Genomic DNA, 25,150 nt, shown 5'->3' on the forward strand with positions numbered 1-25,150 from the left:
CAGTGCACGTTAAAGAACCCCAGGTTGTCCAAATTTCCGGAGTCCCCCACTACGGCGTGCCTCATAATCAGATCGTGGTTTTGGCACGTAAAACCCCACAATTTAATTGTTTTCTTCGGAAGTCCCCCAGAAATGCTAGCACTTCAGCGGCATTTCTCCCAATAACCACAGATTAATCGGGGTGAAAACGCATGGAATTACAAACGGTAACCGCGCATTAATAAGCAACTTAAAAAAAAGAAAAGGGAAAAAAAAGGTAAAGAGTGGAATTCGAACACGCGTCTTGCTGAGAATGGTGATAAGGTATCCGCACCCCACTCACACGACCACTTACATTTTTTTTCTGTCTTTATTGCATTGGTATAACAGTCAAGATATTTCTTTTTTCATCAGTTTTTGGGTTTACAGAATCAGTCACGCTTAAACGTCTCTTTAAGGTTCGATTTGATAAGAAAGACATTGCATCGACATGCCGTCGACAGCAATGATCGAGTCGAGTGCCTTTTCTGCCGACGGCGCCAAGAAAAGGACCAAATTTGCTATTCCATCGGCTGTCGTGCGAAAACTTGGAAGCATAGCATTCTAGCGAACATTGCAAGGTCGCACTGTTTTGTTTGCTTCTGCCCGAAGCGACGCGAAAGAAATTTTGAGTGCTCATGTACACGCTTCAACCACTCGGCAACCGCCCATACATGGAGCCACTTGCGATTACTGTACTACGTAATCCTCTGACCGTAATGCAAGCATACGTTCCTCGTAATTAATTTTTATCATAAGGTCATTCACAAACCATTGCTTAATTATCACGTGTGGAGCACACTTAAGCGGCAGGCGCCAGTATATACCCGTGCCCTGCTGTGAACAACCCGCGGTCTGTCACAGCAAATCGATCAGCCCGTCCCCCGTGACAGATAAGCATATCAGCGAAGCTGTTATTAAATCTCAACGAAAGTAGTATCGTCAAGCGAACTAATTAATTAACCAACGTGGTATCAGCTCTGTTGAAGGGGTCACAGCTTGCACACGTATTTCTGGTTCCTGCGCAGTGTGCCTGTGAACAGTGCATTAGTCTTTCAAACATGCTATTTAACCTTAGCAAGTCGTACCAGAAAGTATTAAAAATTGATAAGGCGTAAATTGGCTTATTACGGACCAATGTAGCCCAAAGATAGCCAACTTAGTAACCCATGTTGGCAAGTCCATATGAAAGTTGGTCCAATAATTCCCGCCTTGTTGAATGGACGAGCTAATATTGTTTACTGAATGTGTAATGCGGGCCAGCGTTGGATCTCTATCAGAATGGTACAGCCTATATTCGCGCCACACTGTTAATCTTAGGCCATCATTCGGCCAGGAATTAGAATGGCCCAGCCCATATTGGAACCACGCTGTTAACCTTAGGCCATCACTCGGCCAGGAAGTGCCAATACGTATCGAACGTTGGTCCGAGCTGACGTGCCGCCTGGGAAGTGACGTCACAATGGGTGTCGCTGTGTGTGTCGTTTACAGCTTCACTGTCCAACCACCTTCACAGCGTGGATTGGAGCCAAAGTTTTTATCAATGTTCGCGGGACACTTGCGGCGACAATGGACTGTCAAAGCCTTCTTACATGGACCCAACGCGAAAGGCTCGAATCTAAAGTCAGGTTAAGACAGCCCAACTCGACGAGATGGGCACCATGCACTGTTCAGAGGGCGCTACGACGTTTTCATTTTTCACCCCAGCGTCGCCGACACCGGCCGCTGGAGACATGATGAAATTGATACACCATTCCAAACGATAGCGGTCATTTTGTCGCTCGTTTCAGTGTTATGTCCTGCGCATGCGCACTTTCGACGTTTTCACAACTCGGACACTCTTGCGCCGTGATAAGCGATCGAAAGTATCACGGCAAAAGTATGCAGCGTCCTTCCAGTTCTGCTTCCACCGCGCGTTAGGCTGTGTGTTCTGGCGCTGTTGTCCACTCTGCAAAGCTTTAGCGTAGGGTGCCTATAGCAACCGGCAAACTTCACTTGGAAAAACCGGCTGGGCCTACCTTGGTCGCGTTCATGTAAACGCCTTGAAATAAGATAATCCGTGGCACATACCACCTCGAATCGCAAAGGAAACTGAAGGTTACTTGATTTCCGCACCGATTATTGTTCGACAAAGAAAACCAAGAAGGTCTGGTTTCGGAATGTTAGTAACTGAGTATTATGTTGTGAGTGCCTGTACATTTATAAATATTCATTGGTAACGTAACGTCTATACAATTTTACCTGTAATTTAGGCAGACCAATTGTCTGCCTCGATCGTCAGGCTAAACCTACCTGTAGCTACAACACACCACCACTACCACACCTATATAATTTCCATAAACTCGCATTTGTACCCACGAAATGTCACGCGGCAATCGCTCGTAGGACGCAGATGTTGTTGGCTATGTGAACCAGGCGCACATCCGCTTCGCCTTCGCGACCAATGTGAATGAACCTTGAAAACGCTGCGTGTTCAGTGCCCATTTCATAAAATTCGGCACGTGGACCTTTCAGTCTGCCACAAAGAACAACAGAACGTCACGAAATGATCGCACGAGTGCTGATAAGCTCGATAGTGGAACAGCGCTAAAAACACGACAAAAAGGGAGACACACACCAGCCCTGATCTTCTTGTCGGTTTTTTTTTTTGCGCTGTTCCCTTATCGAGTATGTACCGACTAGACCGAGCCTCTACGGTCTTGCTGATGAGCTGTTGATCACGTCGAGAGCCCAGTGCTGTGCAACCGGTTACCGATGCACGCGCATGCGCGAATGCATCACACGATTTTTTGGTGAATTCTGGCGAGGAGTTGCGGCAGGAGTGGCACCGAGTAGCACAAGCCCAGGAGAGCCGTAGGCTTAGGCCAGTTCAGGAATTCTACAGCTGACGCTGTCATGGACGCAGTTGCAGATCCTAACAATGCGCCAGCCGCACTCCACGTGCCCCAGTTCCAATTCGTCGCCCGGCTCATCGCTGTTCCCTTGGTGGCTAGTCTTCTCGACCGAGTGTCTAAAATTTACAATGAAGCGAAGACTCGTTTGTCCTTGGTGGGCGCCCTTATGAAAGCTGCAGAAAGTACTACTGCGATCACCCTGCTAGTGTGTGCACCTGTGCTCAGGGTCGCACTGTCTCGGCAACTTCAGCACGCGGACGCATTTGCATGTCGTGTCCTGGATGAACTGGAGCAACGTTGCCCGATAGCCTTCCGCCATCCCGACGAGATCATCGCTGATGTGATCGCCTTGGGCCGAGAAAAGGCCGCGCAACTGAAGGCTTGTGTCAATTCCAAGGTACGACGTCGACGACGAACGGGTGAGGTGCAACTATAAATGTGGCCCAAAAGTAGCGACAAAGTTGCTGTGATATATTTAGACCATGTAGGGAAGGAAACGCAAATACGAGAAAATGAACTAGAAGGCAATTTTATTGTTTCTACGGTCGCCGGTGAGCATGACACCCGGTTGATTCATTTCACAGGTGCTTAGTTTCGGGGCGAGCCCGCAGTTACGTCCCGGTCACAAATCTCACTTTGAAGTAATCAGGCATAAGCAGGCAATTTCTTTCATACATTTTGCGTTTCATTTCGATTGATAGCGCACGTTTGGTATAGTAAGCGCTTTAGATTTCGATACAACAGTGTGCCTGGCTTTGGCTTCTGAACGACATGTTCTGCAGTTGCTTTCTTTTATATTGTTGCGTGCGTTATTAGACAGTTTTACTATAGCGTACAGCAGTAAACGCAAACAGTTAGCGTTAGCGTTGCGTGGACCACACTGCACATGCGCTGTACGTAAACCGTGCTGGTGCTCTTACGACAAGATGCCCACAAAATAACTCGGAACGCCAGACCAGTGGCCGCTCGTCGGCGGAGCAAACAAACATACAGCCTTGGTCTGCGCGTGCGCGGCATCCCTGGCAAGCAAGCCTCGCTCCCTAGTGCATCTAGATAGGCGTTGCCTTGCATCCAAAAACTTGCGGTGTGTCCCTCTTAGCGCTTCGACAACACATCTAGGGGGGGGGGGGGGGGGGGGGATGATCGGGGCGTGTAGGCGACAGCGTGCTCGCGCGCTATGCAGCGTAATCTCTAGACGCACGCGTAATCGTTGTGGCGTATTCGCGTCGGAATCCGCATTCGTTCTGATAGTCATGCTTTCTGGATAGTTTGCGCGGATATGGAATCCATGAGCGTTTATAACACAGCGGGGACCATTGAGTTTACCATGCTCTACTTTTAATTATACCTAATGTCTTGCATATCTGAGTTAATTATTTCGCCTAAAGAAACTATGAATTCTTCGCTTATCTTTCATGTCGGCGAGTGCCACGGCTCGCCTATATAATTACACTGGAGCGCACTTTTCAAGTGGATTATCGCGTTTTAGTCCTTGCGCAATTATCTGAGTCGCATTTACTACTTGGGTATAAGATCAGAACTTTTACTGTAACACAAGACGGCTCCTTTAGCAAAGATGACTGCGCGCAGTAATAAATGTTTTGAAAATGACATCAGGACAGCGTATTCCAACACGCCAATTTCATGCACAGGAATAGACCTCTCCCTGTTTGCTAACAGCGTGACGTCAATGCGGGGCCTCTCCCCTCTGCCGCGCCTCCGAAGCGGGCGCTGGTTGGCAAAAAACGTTCGTGCAACCTCTTCTCTCTGCAGAAGAGCGCTGCTTGTATATCAACTGCCGCGATCATAAGTCCGGCATATTGCGATTTTTTGAAGTGACAGCATTTCCGAACTGTGCTTAGGAAGTATATTCGTCGCCGTTTTACCAGTGCAACAACGTAGCGTTGTTGCCTAGTGCATGGTTCCCGTATGTCAGCCTGTGGCGATTTCGTAAAAGTGCGCCTCTTCCATGGATCAAACATCCACAAAAATGCATTACTCCTCGAAAACGAACATTTTATAACAGATTCTGCACATTTTCGCGGTGGCAAAGTGCTACTTCGCTAAATTACTGGTCTTCGAACACAAATTTGCATTGCATTGTCGTGAATACACTGATTTGCGCCCCATTTACACTGTACCAAGCGATATACAAGATGAAGTTCTTCTACAACTACACGGCGGCTCAGTGGAGCCGTACCAAGTAGCAGCGCCTAAATGCAGATGAGGGAGAAATGCAGAAAAACTTATTAGCCTGCTTTAGGAGCATGGTAAGATACCCTAGGTGGACAAAATTAATCCGGAGCCTTTCGTTACACTGTTCCCCATAAGCCGCTGTGCAGCTTAGGGAGGTTAAACTCCATAATTTAATTTTAATTATTAGTCTCGGTCATGTGAACGTACAAAGCAAAATCTTTCGTAAGTACATAATCCGTTGCACGCTAACCTCACTGTCTGCTGCACACTTTGCTGCTCTCAACTTTACAAGACCCAAGTTTTGCATGTTTATGTACGTCATCACGGCATAAAGTCCGTACCATGAAGGTGAATGCACCAATAACGAAAAAAAAAAGAAAGGGCAATTTTACTTAAGATCCATGAGATCTGCGTTAAATCACGATAATTTCAGTGGCTTGCCTTTAGGGCATTCCCCGTGGTTAAATGTATACACGCAGTTTCGGCAGCGGTCAAAACATCGTAGCCATACCTATCGCTCGATATTTTTTTTTCTGCACACAGCCCAAACGGCCCCGAAATACATGCGCTCACTAACCATCGCGTCTCATTCAATCTGACCTGTTCAATAATTACGGTTCCTGAAGGTCTATCGGAGCCTGATCACTACGACTGGTTTTATTACACGCAACACGCGTCTATACCGTCTCGCAAGCGAGATGTATTGCTTATCGCGTAGTACACAACGGGCGCGCGCACACACACACATAATGTGGTCCGTTTCCCTACGCTAAGATGAGCCGATATCGTTCTCGCCGCACACTTTACCACAACCAATGTGGCACACATCCATGGAAAAGCTGATATTCTTCATTGCACAATCCATCGCAGACCACCACCAAGTGGTTCATGTTCGCAAGTAAAAAAGGCCTGCGTCGCCACATTTTCATCATGCAGTTTACCACACGCCGATGTTATCATACGCACATTAATGCTAATCTGGCTGGCAAGAGAATTGTGGAGGTTCACGTAAAAATAAAAATAAATAAAAGAAATAAAAACACGCGTCCACGTGGCGCCCACCTACACTAACTAAAGCGCGACTGCACCACGCAGAAAGCCGGCGGCGGCTGTTTTTTGCCAACCAGGATCACCGCGCACATGCGCCGGTGACGTCGCAGTGACGTCGCCGGTGCGGTGTGACGCGCCCCAGGAGAGGTCTATTGTGTTTATGCATCCGGCACTATAATAAAAGTATATTCAATGCTTCGCAGTCACAATGAACATCGCATAGTGCGCTGTTTATTTACAACATGCATCTGGCGGCTTCGCTGCACTTTTAGTCGAGAGTACTCTAAAATTTCATCGCGTGTCTGCGTTGGTTGGCGCAAATATTTAATTTTTCGTTCACTGTCGTTATACTTTGCTAATCAACGGGGTGTTCAGCTATGTGAGTAAAATGCGTATGAAAAAATAAAGACGTTTCAGTTAGGTCCCATATCGATTGCTAAGACAACTTTGACGGCGAAAGCTTTAATGCATTGACGTAATTTTATATGCGATTGTTTGCTTATGGTGATTAATTATTTAAATAACTACTAATTGGTCGTAATTCGCTTTAATTGCTTTCTTACTGGCTGTTACGGAGTCTTTAATTGACCCTTATTAGTATGTTCTGCTCTTTGGAACTCTTAATTAGGCCTAATTTGGCGTGACCATTCTTATCACGGAGTCTCGAATCGATGTTAGGTAGTCTCTATTACTGTTCTCAACCCTTAATTACTTTTAATTATTCTTAATTATTCTTAGTCACTTAGTAATTCACCTTAGCACACTTTAATACAGGTGTCGTATGTTGTCCGTGTATTGATCTTGTTAATTACCCTAATTAAATTTAATTATACGTTGAGACTCTTGAATTACTCCTAATTATTTTTAGCTATACTAGGTGCTGAATTCACTTTTACACGCTTTTTTTAACGATAGAGGTGTAGTATGCCGCTTTCTGATTTTTTCTACCGCTAGTGTTGTCGACGAAGGACACATTCCGCGACTAATGAGCCAGTTAAGCCTTTCGCTCAAATAAGCGCCGATGCCCATTAGCGCGCACACACGAGCGCTAATGCTCCATCGCGTGCACACGCGCGCACACAGCGTTTCTGAGACCGCATCCGTACAGCCCCCCCATATAACAACGCTAAAAGGCACCCAACGCTACTATTTTGGAGCAAGGCAACACCTATTTAGATGCACTAGGGAGCTAGGTGAGCTTGCTAGGGAGACCGCGCATGCGCAGACGCTGGCTCTACTTTCTCACCAACGCGCTCCGCCGGCGAAAGGCCACCGGTCTGGCGTTCCGAGTTATTTTGTGGGCACGTGTACGTACGCTATTTTCGGGATTTAGCGGTGAACGCTAACACACGCCAGGGGAGCCCTACGTTCGGCAACATGGCGGCGCCAGTCGAAGTGAGAGCTGCCCGCTTCGGATCTATCGAGTCGTCGGCATGCATTGTTCGGCTCACTCGTTCCCCACTAATGCTCGTGTTTGCTTTAGATTTGTGTGATGCTTCGACAGCGGCGTATAGGTGACAAATGGGCGTTGTTTTTCTCGATTAGCGGCGCAGTAGGCTTAACGAGAGGGTTTGCTCATCTTTGGTCATGTTTGCTCTATCCGCCTCGAGATGGCGCCGAAGTGTATTTCGCTCATTCGCTCGGTGTGAAGCCGTGATGTTGAACAGGCGGCTTCTTGAGGACACGTACAACCTGCGCGGTCGCTCTCGTTCCCGAAGCATGAGGGCGTTTATGTCATCCCAACTTAAAAAGGACAGGTAATATGGGTCCCACAGAACACTCGATCGCGGCATGCAAAGAATAATCGGTGTGTTTCGCAACTCTGACAAAACAACACTCAAAACAAACACCTACATGCGTAATTAACGCAGCGACTGTGGCTTTGGATAAGCATAACTTAGGGACACACTTGCAGATTGGGCATTGGATCAGCTCGACATTTCATGTGGATTTGGCTTTTCCAGTACTTTGTGTTTTTACATCTAGATGGCACCGTATATGTTTGCGTTAGCGTTAGAGTTTAGCTCCGTTCCGCTATTCTAAAACACTACCTCGTGCCGCGCAGTACAGCCTTTCTTTGCGTTAGCGTTACGTCGCATGCTAACGCTAACGCAAGCGTTTTAGGCTATTCTAACACTCACTATTGTTACACCATCACCTTGACATCTGACCCTGACCCGCTGTGGTTGCTCAGTGGCTATGGTGTTGGGCTGCTGAGCTCGAGGTCGCGGGATCGAATCCCGGCCACGGCGGCCGCATTTCGATGGAGGTGAAATGCGAAAACGCCCGTGTACTTAGATTTTGGTGCATGTTAAAGAACCCCAGGTGGTCCAAATTTCCGGAGACTGGCTTCGGCGTGCCTCATAATCAGATCGTGGTTTTCCCCACTACGGCGTGCCTCATAATCAGATCGTGGTTTTGGCACGTAAAACCCCATAATTTAATTTTTTTTACATCTGACCCTGAGCATTGGAGCGCTTGACATCAGGGGGGGGGGGGGAGGTATTCTGTAAGAATCTACGTAGTGGGCTGTCCACTTCGGCTGTCGCCACTGGCTGCCGCTTCACAAGCGCGAAGGTGCGAGCCAGTCTCATTCGCGTTTGTGAAGGGGCAGCCAATGGCGACAGCCGGAGAGGACAGTCCACTATAGGTGTAGTCTTACAGAATACCCCCCCCCCCCCCCCCCCCCGGTCATTCGCGAAATGCATAGCCGCACTTCAGAAACTTTGTGTGCTAGCGCTACGAGGCCGTGCAGCTTCTCCACGTGCCCGTGACGTGACCACAGCGGTCACACATTGTCTGCGGTTCACTATACAAAGGCTGCTAGGTGGTTTCTTCGGCGACGGTGGCCCTAACAACCATATCAGCCATATACAGGTTGTTATTTAGACAATACAGATTTTTTATAAAAGGCCTATGGCCATAAAACACATTCTTCGCATACGAGTTCTACGGTGAGGCGGAAATATTTTGCCGCCGCTAAGTTACTCGAAAGACTAATTACCAAAACTTTTGATTACTTTTTTATTAACTTATGGGCAATTTATATGGAAAATTTGTAGGGCGTCACAGTTTATGCCACACCGTTTTTTTTAGAAACAGAAAAAAATTGCACGTAATTTAATATATTCATCATCCAAATTGTAGGCCGTATAGGCACCGGGCGCGGCATGAATTTGGACCGGTGGCGCCTTCATGCGGCGGCGCCGCGAATGTAATGACATGTGGAGACCGGGCCGCGCGCAGCAGGCGCTGCCGTGAAACCAAGTCTGATCAAACATGTTGCGTTTTTGGGTGCACCAAAAGTTACTGAAACATGACTGAAGCTGGTTAGGCCATTCAATTCAATCGTTGTTCATCGGGGCATCGCGTTTTTCAGGCGGAAAGTCCGTATATATGCGGTCTGTAGGCAACAGCGCGCACAGTGCTCAGCAATTGAAACGCTATACTCGAATCGCATGGTCGCCAGCGTTTTTTGCACTGACTGTAAGCGCTGGAGACACGAAACTGATGCATTGTGGTGTAGAGTGAAAGCGAGAACCTTCGTAACGCATTATGACTGCATTTGGTCCCACGGCGCTCACCTGTTGCGCGAAAAGAAAAAAAATGGCGGCATCGCGCGCTGCCAGCGCTTCAATCGCTGGACACTGTACATTTCCGACGCTGATTTGCTATGGTATAGTTGTTCTAACGTTAATAAAAGCCGTCCATACGCAAGAGCTTCGTGTCCCACTTGCTTGTCTTCGCCTCCGCAGTGTAACGGCTCCGGAGCTTGGGCACCGAAGGCGAACACTCAGCTGCGACATCGTCTTATCAGTGTATCAGTCCTCCTTTTAATGTACATTTTACTTCCTAGCAATTCTCAACTCTGGTTGCGTCCGGCACATGACTGTGCCCATCGACGGCGAACGCCAACGCAGTGGCGTGTTCACACTCGCCGCCACCGATGGCTCCCGTCGCGCTAAGCTATATAAAATGGGCCGTGACTGAAGACTGGGCTAGTTTATAAGCAATTAAGAATGGGGTAGCATTGCAAAGATAAAGAACTGCAACGGACACAGAATGGGAACTTACTGACACATGTGCGATCGGCGAAGCAGCTCAAGAAACAGAATAAGGAAGGCGTATGTCTCCTTTTTTTTTTTGCTGTCCATAATTTTTGTGTTCTTCGCCTATTTACACGATTAAATACGCGAGAATGTTAACGCGCACAGCAAAATAACATCTGGAATATAACTGCTGGAGTTGCACGTCTTAGCTTGCCGCGGTGAGCTCCGTTCGCGTGGTGCATTTGCATCGCAATTAGCGCTCGTTTTCTACTTTATATACTACCTGATGCCACGAATGTGATCTGCCTTGTACAAGTGACGACCTTTCTCAAAAGCAGACACACGAAAATGCGTTTTCCGGTGCGTCAGCCCTTAAACCCCGCAGTGCCAAATCGCTGGAAGCACCGAGCCCCTTCGTCCCGTCGTCTGCTTCACATGCCAGTGCTCTGACAGCTGCCGTTCGCGGCGCTGTTAGCCAGCATATCGCCGGCGCGCCGCTGGCGCCTTACAACGGCCGCCCGGCGCGGCAACATTGAGACTGAGTGCGTACCGCTGCGCGTCAGACGGCAGCACACCGTAAAGAAGTATGGCGTAAAAATCAATTACCTCATTTTCTTCCTAGCCGTACGTTTTGCTGTTATTCTTGAGTTTATTTAGTGTTTCACATGCTTAACCTCGAGTACGATACACTTTGGCTACCTTGTAGCCAGGACCGCGGCTTCCGTTGGGGAAAGTTCCAACGCTCGAGTCTGTAACACCTGTGGACGTGGATATAAAGCAGAAGCTATAACGCGTGCTTCGCTTTCAGCCAATAAGTGCTGGCAGGAGACTCGCAGTACATCGCTGTTCGCCGTCAGTTTAGGCATCTCAGAAGATATGGTAGAATGTTTTGTAAATAGCTAGATGCTTAACAGCTGTGCCTTTAAGCCTTAACGTGTCCGTATGTTCATCTATAGGCTCAATAGGAAATAAGTACCCTAAACTATCAGTATACGACTGTACCGCGTGACTGTGCGAAGCTTCTGTGAATGTTTAGACATTCGTCGCAGTGGCTCAGTGACCATGCCCCTCTGCTGCTCAGGACAATGCCACGGATTCGGTTCCCCGCTAGAGGCGCCGCGTTCTCAAGAAAATAAAATTCGGAAACGCTTGTGTAAGACATGCTGGTGAACAGCATGGGCTATGCCGAGTTCGTTGGAATAGCGAATGGTGCTCGGACACTAGCACGTTCTGCGCGCATGCGCCTACCTTCATTACTAGAGGCCGGATCTTTAGGCATTAAATTTTAGGCGCCAACAATAGACAGGCAAAACAACGTTTTAGGCCTCCAACGTCGTAAATATAGGCACAATACATTTTTACACAAATGCAAATAATTTCAAACGAAGACGTGCGCGGCCTATATCTACGATAGGAAAACAAGAAATGTTATTGTCTATGATGGCACAAAAGCGCCAATAGTTGAACATGGCCGTGCAATTGTCCCATAAAGCTGCTGGACTAATGACGATCAATTGGCTTCATTCAATAAGCACAGTGCTCATATTCATGTTCAATGGCCACTGTACTCGAGAGTCGCATATAGTGAAACAGGCATGAAAAAGAATACTTGAAAGTTCGGAATACTGATTTAAAAAACCGATACTGTGTCTGGCTGACGCAATTAAATTAAGACACAACAAAAACAGACAAATAACGAATGCAAGAGAGACTACAATTTATTAAGAAATTAGCATGTTATTACATGAGGACTGTTAGGTACAACTCGGCAGTGGTGATACCAACGATGGGCACAACTATTAAATTCAAGACGTCTCACCTCACAACATCGACGGCAGCAGAGCTTGCAGCGGTTTGTGCCACGCTGCAATTCATTAGTGATCAAGTGACACACAAATGGATAATTTTCTTAGACTCGAAGGCGGCTCTGCAGTCTCTACTATCACCTTTACGCCGCGGTCCACACGAGCCGCTGGTCTTTGAGATTGCCGATGCAATACACCATCTGACTGAGATAGGGCAAGCAATAACTTTTCAGTGGCTTCCAAGTCACTGTGGAATTATCGGCAATGAACGGGCCGATCAAGCTGCCCGCACAGCTCATAAAGAAGATCACAAACAACCCACACCACTTTCTAGGACTGACGCTGCACGGAAGCTCCGCGTGCTTGCTCGCCAACGCACAAGGTCACAATGGAATGAATCGCACTTCATGCATGCTCGCTTACATTCTCTAGGACCAACCCTAAGTCTTAGAGTACCATCAAGGCTTCGCCGAGGAGAGGCAACTCTTTTGTGCAGATTATGGTTGGGCGTTGCACTTACCAACGCCTATGCGTTCCGCATAGGAATGGCCGACAGCACAGCCTGTGACCACTGTGGCAATGAAGAATCGATTTTACATATTTTGTGTGACTGCCCACAGTACAGTGCGCAGAGACATTCTCTTACCAACGCGTTCAACCAATTGGACGACCGGCCTCTGCCGGAAGAAAAAAATTCTCCACCACAGACTGGACATAACGTCACAGAAGAAGGCCGTGCAGGCGTTTCTGCGCTTCTTGCGAGCCACCGGCCTATCTGACCGACTGTGATTAGAACGCTCTTCCGGTGCAACGAAACAATCGCACACCTTCTTTGTGCCCTCGTTTTAACCCGCAGAGAGCAGCTTTCTCAGCCACGATAGATCAACTGGACAAAATCCCAATAACGCAAATCAACATCCTTGGAAACTGGCCTACACGAACAACGGCGCGAGCCGCCCTGAAGGCACTGCTGCGTGATTTAAAAGACACCGGACTCAATGACAAATTGTGACTCTACACTGTGTGGCCCGCAGGGGCGTCTGCGTAAGCAGGCGTTTGGTGTGTTGCGACACCACGGACCCGAGCACATGAGGGTTGGCCCCTCCCGCGTGTAGCGTGCACGGCTTAGCCGTGTCCGGGGAAAAGAGGATCCTGGAGGTTGAGCCGATGCCGGGTGTTTGGACCTTTACGGCCCCTCGGTGGAGGCAACACACCTCTTTGGCCTCCGCTTCGCGTAGACGGCACCCCCGGACTGACCCACCCGGGGGAAATCGGTAGTCGCCTTTTCCTGTTCTCTCTCCCCAATCTTCGTCTCTCTCTCATACTTTTTCGCCTTTCCTGCCTTCTACTCTCTTCCATTTACTTCCATTCTCCCTGGCGGCAAGGGTTAACCGTGTGTGGCTATCCTACCTTGGGTACACCATATTTGGTTATAGTAGCGGCGTACGACTGACATCGTGCAGACTTGCGTACAAGCTCTGCCGCGTCCCCTCGTTGGGCTCCGTGGTGGGTGGTCGGCGCTGTTGCCGAATATACACACCTTCTTATGGCAGCGCAAACCTCTGTTGTCTATGATCGGCCTCTGAAAAGAGGCCGCACCGAAGCAACGTTTCTGTTCTCCTTTCGGAACAATGCCCCAGCATTCCCCAAATACCATGTAGTGCATAGTGAAAACAACATACCCATAAGGAAGCTTTCACCATTTCTGGTGGCCAAGTGCCTGAAAGACAAAATTGGATCAACATACAATGCCTCAAAAATGTCTAGCGGGGACCTCCTCCTAGAACTAAATGACAAAGATCAAGTGCAAAAGCTCTCAGAACTTACCAGCATTGGCGACGCGGCAGTCACAATTTCAGCCCACAGAACACTAAATACAAGCAGGGGCGTGATATCCGAGGAGGACTTCCTTGGCTTGAGCGATGAGGAACTGCTGGAGAGTTTCCAAGAACAAAACGTGACTAAAGTACAAAGAATCGTCATCCGCAGAAATGATCAAGAAATTCCGACAAAACATGTTATACTTACCTTTGGGACAAGCGAAATGCCTACCTCTCTGAATGCAGGATACGTAAAAGTAAATGTCAGACCATATATCCCCAACCCCAGACGATGTTTCAAATGTCAACGGTTTGGACATGCTTCACACGCATGCCGAGGACAAACAACCTGTGCTAAATGCAGCTCCAATGACCACCAATCTGACAATTGCACTTCTTCTCCACACTGTGTTAACTGCAAAGGGGACCATCCCGCTTACTCGCGGTCTTGCCCTTGCTGGAAAAAAGAAAAGGAAGTAATTGCACTAACTGTTAAAGAAAAAATCTCGTTCTTTGAAGCACGAAAGAGATTGTCTTACCTCTCCAGAAGAAGTTATGCCGATGTGACGCAGGTGAGGGCAGCGTCACAGAGGCCTCGGGAGTCCTCCGAGCCCACGCACAGTGGTCTCGCAGCGACCCCTCCCGCCCCCGTGGTGGCATCAGCCAGAGCTGCTCCATCGTCTTCGAAGGGCCCGCAGACACCAGTCTCGCAAGGCCCTAAACTCAGTAGAACTCCACGGCCCGAGACACGTGTCCCGGCGCCCAACTCTCGATCCTCCAGCGCCTCTGAGAGAGCAATGGAGGTCTACGCAAAAACCCCGGTGTCGTCGACACCAAAGGACAAGCGCTCTCTCGAGCGCGCCAAGAGGGACAAAGTCCCAATAACCACGTTAATTAAGAAAGTGATAACCTCAAGGTTATCCCTCCTTTCTAATAACCCTCTCCACACCTATGTCACCTAACATCTTATATCTTATAGAATCATAATGCCATTTTTTACCTTTATGTTTTAAAATGGCTTTTATTGTCCACTGGAACTGCAGAGGACTTTTACACAACTTAGGTGACATAAGAGATATACTGAATAACCTCTCCCCTGTGGCTTTGTGCCTACAGGAAACAAACTTATGTGTCAAAAACATTAATATCTTAAAAGGCTTCACTGTTGTACGGCGCGACCGTACCCAAGCTAACCGGCTTTCGGGCGGTGTGGCTGTGGTTGTGAAACACGGAATTCCAGCTAGAGCAGTAACCATTAATAGCCACATAGAAGCCGCTGCTGTCACCATTTTAGCACATAAAACCATTACCATCTGTTCCCTCTATATTCCTCCACACACACAGTTCACTGTAAGAGATTTAGACCTGATTTTAGACCAGCTACCGGAACCATTTCTGATAGCGGGAGATTTTAATGAGCGTAATACACTATGGGGGAGCAGAAAAACTGACCATAGGGCACAAACAATCGAAGATTTTATCCTAAGTAATGAACTATGCCTTTTAAATACTGGTGCGGCTCCGTACTGTTCCCCTAGCACAGGAGCTATGAGTTGCCTTGATTTGGCAATGTGTTCCCCATCTCTGTTCACCGATCTTCATTGGACTGTAATAGATAATCCCTACGGTAGTGATCATATGCCTGCAGTCATAAAACTAACATCCGTACTGCCTATAACACTTTCTAAGCCACGCCGTTGGAAACTGCACCTAGCAAACTGGCCTCTCTTCACTGAAAAATCCAGTTTAGAAAAAGTTATCTTAGATGACCTAAGCATAGACGAAGCGAATGAGAGGATTACTGCTTGCATAGTTGCTGCGGCGGAAGAGGCTATTCCCCAATCTTCTGGATTTGTGAGTAAAAAACTAAAACCCTGGTGGACGAATGAATGTAGAGAAGCTAAAAAAACTTCAAAACAAAGCGTGGGGTATCTTCCGAAGGTACCCAACCCAAGATAATCTCTTATTATTCAAAAAAGCGAAAGCAAAGGCGAGGTATATCCGTAGACAAGCAGAACGAAATTCATGGAAAAACTATATCTCCTCGATTAACAGTTCAATAACATCCAAGAGAATGTGGGACCAGGTTCGCAAGTTTAGGGGCAACTATGCTCCCTACACGATCCCCATACTGTCAACTCCAGGCACACAAACAAGTCTCCAGGAACAAGCAGACATATTAGGCGCGCACTTCTACACCATATCTAGCTCAGGAAACTATTCCGCAACATTCCTAAAACACAAACAGTCCGCCGAAAAACAAAAGCTTCCGACAACGGGAAGTTCAGATAGACCGTTCAATGCCACCTTAACACTCCACGAAATAAACAGAATAATCTCTTCGGGTAAGAAAACAGCACCGGGTCCTGACAAAATACATTACGCTATGCTGGCCCATTTGTCCCAGAAAGCGGTGGAGGCCTTGTTGCGTTTTTTTAACACGATCTGGGAAACGGGTAAAATGCCTGCAGAGTGGAAAAAGGCTATTATTGTTCCCTTTCTGAAGGCGGGAAAATCGCCAAATACACCTAACAGCTACAGACCTATACCACTAACACGTTGCCTCGCTAAATCCTACGAAAGCATAATAAATATAAGACTAACATACGTTCTCGAAACAGATAACTTGCTAGATACTCACCAGTGTGGTTACAAGAAAGGCTGCTCAACAACTGACCATTTCGTTCGTCTTGAACACACCATACGTGAGGCATTCCTTTATAAACAGCACTGCCTAGCGGTGTTTTTTGACCTAGAAAAAGCATACGACACCACATGGAGGTATGGCATTTTACAAGATCTAGCAACACTAGGAATACGCGGCAGAATGCTCAACTGTCTGGCCGATTTTCTGTCAAACCGAACATTTCAAGTCCGTCTGGGAGCAACACTGTCCCGAGTCTTTGTCCAAGAAAATCGCGTCCCACAGGGTTGCGTATTAAGCACTACTCTTTTCGTGGTGAAGATGAACTCCATAAATTCGGTTATACCGCCCAACATTATGTACTCTTTATACGTCGACGACCTTCAAATTGCATACCGTGCCTCGGGTATGTCTACATGCGAAAGGCAAATCCAAATAACAATTAACAAGTTGACGCAATGGGCCGATAAAAATGGATTTCGGTTTTCTACACAAAAAACTGTGGCAGTGGTATTTTCACAAAAAAGGGATTTACACCCTGACCCAGCTCTCAAATTAAATCAAACCCCGTTACCGGGTAAGCAAGAGCAAAAGTTCTTAGGAATCATTTTTGATAGTAAACTAAACTTTATCGCCCACATTAACAGCATAAAAAATAAGGCAAACAAAGCACTTAACATCCTGAAGGTCCCATCACGTAAGCATTGGGGCGCTGACCGTACATGCCTGTTACGTATTTACCGCTCTGTCGTGCGCAGCATTCTTGACTACGGTTGCATAGTTTACGGGTCAGCAAGACAGTCGTACATCAAACGTCTTGACCCCACGCACAACCACGGACTACGCTTAGCAACTGGTGCGTACAGAACCTCACCAGTAGAAAGCCTATATGCCGACAGTAACGAACCCTGTTTGGAGCACCGAAGAGCTTTGCTTACAATTTCATACGTGCTCAGAATCACAGCTTTACCTAATCATATATGCCACAGTATTATAAGAAGTATTCAAGCTCTTAGACTGGGAAGGATTAGGAGTGAGGATCGATGGTGAATATCTCAGCAACCTTCGGTTTGCAGATGACATTGTCCTATTGAGCAACAATGGAGAGGAATTACAACAAATGATTGAGGACCTTCATCGAGAAAGTGCAAGAATTGGGTTGAAGATGAATATGCAGAAGACAAAGATAATGTTCAATAGCCTGGCAAGGGAACAAGAATTCAGGATCGCCCATCAGCCTCTAGAATCTGTAAAGGAATATGTTTATCTAGGTCAATTACTCACAGGGGACCCTGATCATGAGAAAGAAATTTACAGAAGAATAAAATTGGGTTGGAGTGCATACGGCAGGCATTGCCAAATCCTGACTGGGAGCTTACCACTGTCGTTGAAAAGAAAAGTGTACAATCATTGCATTCTACCGGTGCTAACATACGGGGCAGAAACTTGGAGGTTAACAAAGAAGCTCGAGAACAAGTTAAGGACCGCACAAAGAGCAATGGAACGAAAAATCTTAGGAGTAACGTTAAGAGACAGGAAGAGAGCGGTGTGGATCAGAGAACAAACGGGGGTAGACGATATTCTAGTTGACATTAAGCGGAAGAAATGGAGCTGGGCAGGCCATGTAATACGTAGGATGGATAACCGGTGGACCATTAGGGTTACAGAATGGATACCAAGAGAAGGGAAGCGCAGTCGAGGACAGCAGAAAGTCAGGTGGGATGATGAGGTTAGGAAATTCGCAGGCGCAAGTTGGAATACGCTAGCGCAAGACAGGGGTAATTGGAGATCGCAGGGAGAGGCCTTCGTCCTGCGGTGGACATAAATATAGGCTGATGATGATGATGATGATGATGATATGCCACACTCTTGTTACTTACACCACACACAGAACACACTATGCTAACAAACCACATAGCGTGAGACCACTTATCCTTCGATTCGAAGATATGTGCCAAAGCTACAATGTTCCGAGCGAGGCTCTCAAGGTCGCCAAAAGACCGAACAGACTCCCCCCATGGCATGGTTTCGCACATTTTTGCGATTTTACCCTAACATGCCACAAGAAAAAAGAAACACCGCTTGAACACATAATGCAAGATTTCTCAGAGTTACAAAACAAATACAGTGACTACACCGAGTTTTACACTGATGGTTCCAAGACAAATGAATATGTTGGAAGCGCAGTCATATCGGAACACTGGGACAATTGTCTTAGGTTGCCAGAGTCTGCTTCGGTTTTTACAGCCGAAGTATATGCCCTGCTTATGGCCTTGGAAAAATAGTAACAGAAGATTATAAAAAAAGCAGTTGTCTACACAGATTCCCTTAGTTCACTTAATTCTCTCCATAGAAACCCCCGCAGGGGCGTCTGCGTCAGCAGGCGTTTGGTGTGTTGCGACACCACGTACCCGAGCACACGAGGGTTGGACCCTCCCGCGTGTAGCCGTGCGCGGCTTAGCCGTGTCTGGGGAAAGGGGGATCCTGGGGGTTGAGCCGATGCCGGGTGTTCGGACCTCTAAGGCCCCCGGTGGAGGCAACACACCTCTTCGGCCTCTGCTTCACATAGACGGCACCTCCAGACTGACCCACCTGGAGGAAATCGGCAGTCGCCTTTTCCTGTCCCCCTCTCAACACTTTTTCTTTCTCTTTCACTGTCTCTTCTTTTCTGTCTCCTATTATCTTCTCTTCACTTCCAAATTTACTGGGCGGCAAGGGTTAACCTTGTGTGGCTAGCCAGTCTTGGTTATGCTGTATTTGGTTATAGCAGTGATGTACAACTGGCGTTGGCAGGATTCCGATTACAGGAACTCCTGTCACGTCCCCGCGTTGGGCTCCTTGGTGGGTGGTTGGCATCGCTGCCGAAAATCCCAGCTATACTCATGGACAGTGCCTTCCCTAAACTCCCTGATCGCCCTCAAAAACGAGGGCGCACCGAAGATGTATTTCAATTTTTTGGCAACAGAGCACAAAACTTTCCACGATTTCACGTCATCCATTCTGATAAGCCTGAAAAGACAGTGAAAATGATCTCACCCTTCCTTGTCTCGAAGTCTCTGACTGAAGTTCTTGGCCGAGGTTACAAAGCATCAAAAATGGCAAGCGGTGATCTGCTTCTAGAGCTCCGCGATCAGATACAATACGAAAAACTGCCGAAGTTAGTGTCATTTGGGGACATCCCAATAACACTGACACCACACCGTACTATGAACACCACGCGCGGCGTTGTTTCAGATGATGATTTAATGGAGCTAACCGAGGCTGAACTCTTGGAGGGCTTCAGTGAGCAGAATGCAATAAACGTTAAAAGAATTAAGATGAGGCGCGACGGGAAAGAAATCAAGACTAAGCACCTGGTGCTCACTTTCGGCTCAAGTGTCCTGCCCGAGTCCATCGAGGCCGGATACATCAAACTTCGTGTCAGGCCATACGTTCCAAATCCTCTCAGATGCTTTAAATGCCAGCGATTCGGCCACAGTTCTCAGAACTGCCGAGGCCGGCAAACATGCGCGAAATGCAGTGCTCATGAACACTCATCTGAGTCTTGCTGAAAACTCGCTACATTGTGTGAACTGTGATGGGGAGCACGCCGCATACTCGCGGTCGTGCCCATCCTGGAAAAAAGAAAAAGAAATTGTAACGATTAAAGTAAAGGAAAATCTAACGTTCAAGGAGGCACGCAGGCGGGTATCCTACCTGCCAAAGAACACATTTGCCGAAGTGGCGCGTCAGGGGGCAGCGTCGCAACGGCTTCCGGCGGCTGTCCGGCCCGCACACAGTGAGCCGGCAGTGACGCCATCCGCCCCCCCCGGCGGCTGCAGCTAGCGCTGCTCCGCCAACTCACAAGAAGGGGCCATCGACCTCCGGGCTGGTGGCCTCGAGGGCCTCGTCTCTCGAGGCGAGGCCTTCTCGTCAAACCAACCGCTCGCAAGAGCGCGTGTCCAGCGCCTCACAAGAGGCCATGGACACAACAACCAGCCAGACGGCGCCACTTGCGCCTAAGGAGCCGCGAGAGTCTCGCGATCGCTCCAAACAAGAAAAACACCGCATCACGGCGCCCGGAAAGGGCTCTGTGAAGTAATTCCTCTTTCTTAACACACAGCACAAAACCCACATTCAACATGGATACACAAATATTACAGTGGAATGTCCGAGGACTCCTCCACAATCTCGATGACATCAAAGAACTCCTACATAAGTATAATCCAAAGGTGCTGTGTGTCCAAGAAACACACCTCAAACACACGCAAACAGATTTTCTCCGACAATACGCCATTTTTCGTAAGGACCGCGATGACACAGTCGTGTCTTCCGGTGGTGTGGCTATTGTAGTCGACAGAGGTGTTGCCTGCCGGGAACTAAAACTTCATACGCCCCTAGAGGCAGTTGCTGTCCGAGGGGTTTTGTTTGACAAGCTGGTCACTGTCAGCTCTATATACATCCCTCCCAATTATCAACTACATAAAACCGAATTCCAAAACTACATAAATGAACTTCCGGAGCCATACATAGTTGTCGGAGATTTCAACGCACATAACACTTTGTGGGGAGACTCACGTTGCGATGCGAGAGGTCGCCTGATTGAAACTTTTCTGTTTTCTTCAGGCGCATCATTACTTAACAAGAAAGAGCCTACGTATTACAGCATTACACATAACACATATTCATCCATTGACTTAAGTATAGCATCGAGTACACTAATGCCATACCTGGAGTGGTCTGTTCTCAAGAACCCCTTTGGGAGCGACCACTTCCCAATTATGCTAGGCTTAACAGAACATGATAGATGCTCGCCACACGTTCCCTGATGGAAGGTTGACTCGGCTAACTGGGAACTTTTCCGACAAATAACATATTTAAGCCGTGATGACATTGCCTCTTTTAACATAGACGATGCTGTGGCGTATATAACAGGTTTTATCATTGACGCTGCTGAAAGGTGCATACAACAAACTAATGGACTAGCTAATAAACGTCGCCTGCCTTGGTGGAATGATGAATGCCAGAAAGCGCGTAAAAAGCAAAACAAAGCCTGGGGATTGTTTCGCAACTCCCCAACAGCTGAAAACCTGATAAATTTTAAACAAGCAAAGTCACAGGGCCGAAGAACGCGTCGACGTGCAAAGAGAGAGAGTTGGGAAAGGTACATTTCCAGTATAAATTCATACACCGACGAAACAAAAGTCTGGAACAGGGTAAATAAACTAATAGGCCGGGAGTCACATCCTCTACCCTTAGTAAGTAGCCAAGGTGATAGCCTGGAAGACCAGGCGGATTGTCTAGGTGAACACTTTCAATATGTATCAAGTGAATCGCATTATACAGACACTTTCCTGAAGTTCAAAGAACGCGAAGAGCGGCAGCCTCTTAACCGCAAAGGTTCTTCGAGTGAGGCTTACAATCAACCAATTAGCTTAGCCGAACTTAAAGCATCTCTCGCTTGTTGTAACAACTCGGCGCCAGGTGGCGATCGTATCATGTACGAAATGATTAGGTACTTACACCCCGAAACACTGACAACACTCCTGTTTATCTTTAATGTCATGTGGACGGCTGGCTGTATTCCGTCCTCATGGAAAGAAGCCATAGTCATCCCGGTACTTAAACAAGGCAAAGACCCGTCCTTAGCCAGCAGCTACAGGCCAATAGCTCTAACAAGCTGCCTGTGCAAGCTGTATGAAAAAATGATAAACCGGCGTTTAATTAGTTTCCTAGAAAATAACAAAATACTAGACCCCTTCTAGTGTGGATTCCGAGAAGGTAGGTCGACAATAGACCACCTTGTTCGCATCGAGGCAAACATCAGAGATGCGTTTATTCATAAACAGTTTTTACTTTCTGTATTTATAGATTTAGAGAAAGCGTACGACACGACATGGCGCTTCGGGATTCTGCGAGATCTCTCTGCGATGGGGGTCCGCGGTAATATGTTTAACACAGTCGAAAGCTACTTGTCTAACCGCACGTTTCGCGTAAGAGTGGGCAATGCTTTGTCTAGAACATTCACCCAGGAGGCTGGTGTGCCGCAAGGGGGTGTACTTAGTTGCACACTTTTCATTGTAAAAATGAATTCCCTGCATACAGTCATTCCACACAGCATGTTTTATTCTGTGTATGTCGATGACGTACAGATAGGTTTCAAATCATGCAACATTGCTATCTGCGAACGACAGGTACAGCTTGGATTAAACAAACTGTCTAAATGGGCTGATGTAAATGGATTTAAAATAAATGCAAAGAAAAGTACGTGCATACTTTTCTCAAACAAAAGAGGTATGACACCAGTGCCAAATCTCACGATTAATCAAGAGGAACTATCCGTGAGCAGTGAGCATAAATTCCTGGGAATAATTCTAGACTCGAAGCTTACCTTTATCCCCCATCTTAAATATTTGAAGGCAAGGTGTCTGAAGACGATGAACCTTTTAAAAATTTTGTCGCACGCAACATGGGGTAGTGACCGAAAATGCCTACTTAACTTGTACAACAGTCTTGTCCGCTCACGCCTTGATTACGGAGCTATAATTTATAATTCCGCAACGCCAAGTGCATTAAAAATTCTAGACCCCGTTCACCATCTGGGCATCCGCCTCGCGACCGGTGCTTTCCGAACAAGTCCGATCCACAGCCTCTACGTAGAGTCGAATCAGTGGTCACTTCATCTGCAGCGTTCATATAATAGTTTTACATATTTTCTTAGAGTACACGCGAACATTGAACATCCCTCTTATTCAACCATAAACGACATGACCACTGCCACACTCTTCCAAAATCGACCGGCATCGAGAAAACCTTTCTCTTTGCGTGTGCGGAATCTTAGTGAGGAAATGGGTGTTCCGTTGCTTGAACACTGTCTTATGGCTCCAGCGAAACTGTTACCGCCGTGGCAGTGGCAGCTCATAGAGTGTGACACATCATTCGTGGAGGTCACTAAGCACGCACCAGAGGCACATATCAAAATGCATTTCCTTGAACTCCAGTCCAAATACACATGCACAGAGTTTTATACAGACGCTTCTAAGTCACGTGACGGGGTGTCGTATGCAGCCGTCAGCCCATCCTTCTCGGAATCCGGTGTACTCCACCCGGAAGCAAGTATCTTTACGGCTGAGGCTTACGCACTATTGTCAGCTGTGAGGCATATAAGGAAATCTAAACTTCAAAAATCAATCATATTTACAGACTCTCTAAGTGTTGTAAACGCTTTAAAGTCACCCTGTAAACAGAAAAATCCTATTCTCATTGAGCTCTATTCCGTACTGTGTAGAGCGTATGTATCTAACCAGCATATCATTATATGTTGGGTGCCTGGCCATAGAAGCATTGAGGGTAATGTGCTAGCTGACCAAATGGCTACATCAATAACATCGCACGCTACCAATCCTACAGCTACTGTTTCTGCAACAGATTTGAAACATTTCTTGCGTAAGAAATTGCGAAGCCATTGGCAACGTCTGTGGGATGCAGAAACAAATAATAAGCTTCACTTGATTAAGCCACAGTTAGGTTTCTGGCCCCCCGTAGCGAAAACACGACGAACTGATGTCCTATTCTGTCGTCTCAGAATAGGTCATACATTTGGCACCCATAGTTTTTTGTTGACCGGGGATGAACCACCAACCTGTGGTAGATGTGGTGAGAGGCTAACCGTCCTCCACGTTCTCCTGGAGTGTCGGGATGCCGAAGCAGATAGAAAAAAACATTTCCCTTTAGCTTACCGCTATCATGTCCCTCTGCATCCCAGTATGTTTCTTGGTGAGGAACCGCTGTTTAGCACCAGAGCAGTCCTCGCTTTCTTAAACGATGTGGTACTGCATGTTATAAGCCCAATAAATTCATAGCGCATCCTCCCTCCAGAGGATGCTGCTGTGATAGTAGTTTTGTATAAGCACATGCCTCCAGGCCCTTGTGGTTCAAGGGCTCTGTTTAGGCAGTAGTGCTTCTTTCCAATTACTACATCTTAAATATTTTAAACATCGTGTCATTCTTTCTCAATGCATTCACCATTTCATAGTACACGTTATTAGTCATTGCCATGATTTTAGTGCATATATATTTTACGCATTTTACAGCGATTATTTTTAGGCCCCTTTACAGCCACACTTCATCTACTTCTCAGAATTCATCGCTCCACTGCACACTCACAAACACTGGCATGGCGCTCTTTGGCCATAACTGGCCCTTGCGCCATAAAACACCACACATCATCATCATCTCTCCATAGAAAATCAGAGTGCGAACCTTTTCTCGGCTGCATCCTGAGAATGCTCGGCAAATGTGAAAAGCATGGTAAAATAATTCATCTCTGTTGGGTTCCAAGTCACGTGGGAATCCCGGGAAATGAAAAGGCGGACAAATGTGCAGCACTCACAGCCTGTAACAAAATTAGACAAATAAATCTTCCACTCAAGGACTGTGTCCGGGTGGTCCGTGCTGCGATCACCTCAAAGTGGCAACACGAGTGGGGCTGCCAAGTAAATAACAAACTACAAATAGTAAAACCCATACTACAGGAGTGGAAGACATCTTATCACCAGGAACGTTTCATGGAAGTCATTCTATGTCGCATTCGCATCGGACACACACATCTCACACATAACTTTTTATTGAAAAATGAACAACAAACGGTTTGTGATCACTGCCAAGAATCCCTAACTGTGAATCACATTTTAAT

General features: G+C 47.1%; 1 protein-coding gene across 2 annotated transcripts in view; it reads left to right on the forward strand.

Moving 5' to 3' along the window:
- The first annotated feature begins 2,763 nt into the window (after positions 1-2,763).
- The window catches only part of LOC119450870 (uncharacterized), a 57,128-nt gene continuing 34,741 nt past the window's right edge, over positions 2,764-25,150 (forward strand). The window contains exon 1 of one of the 2 annotated variants that reach the window (XM_049666294.1): positions 2,764-3,309. In XM_049666294.1, the coding sequence (XP_049522251.1) occupies positions 2,914-3,309 (396 nt within the window). In that variant the 5' untranslated portion in view covers positions 2,764-2,913. The remainder of the gene's footprint in view (positions 3,310-25,150) is intronic. The other variant, XM_037714354.2, reaches the window with a different exon arrangement.

Source organism: Dermacentor silvarum, chromosome 4, assembly GCF_013339745.2.
Source record: "Dermacentor silvarum isolate Dsil-2018 chromosome 4, BIME_Dsil_1.4, whole genome shotgun sequence".
NCBI lineage: Eukaryota > Metazoa > Arthropoda > Arachnida > Ixodida > Ixodidae > Dermacentor > Dermacentor silvarum.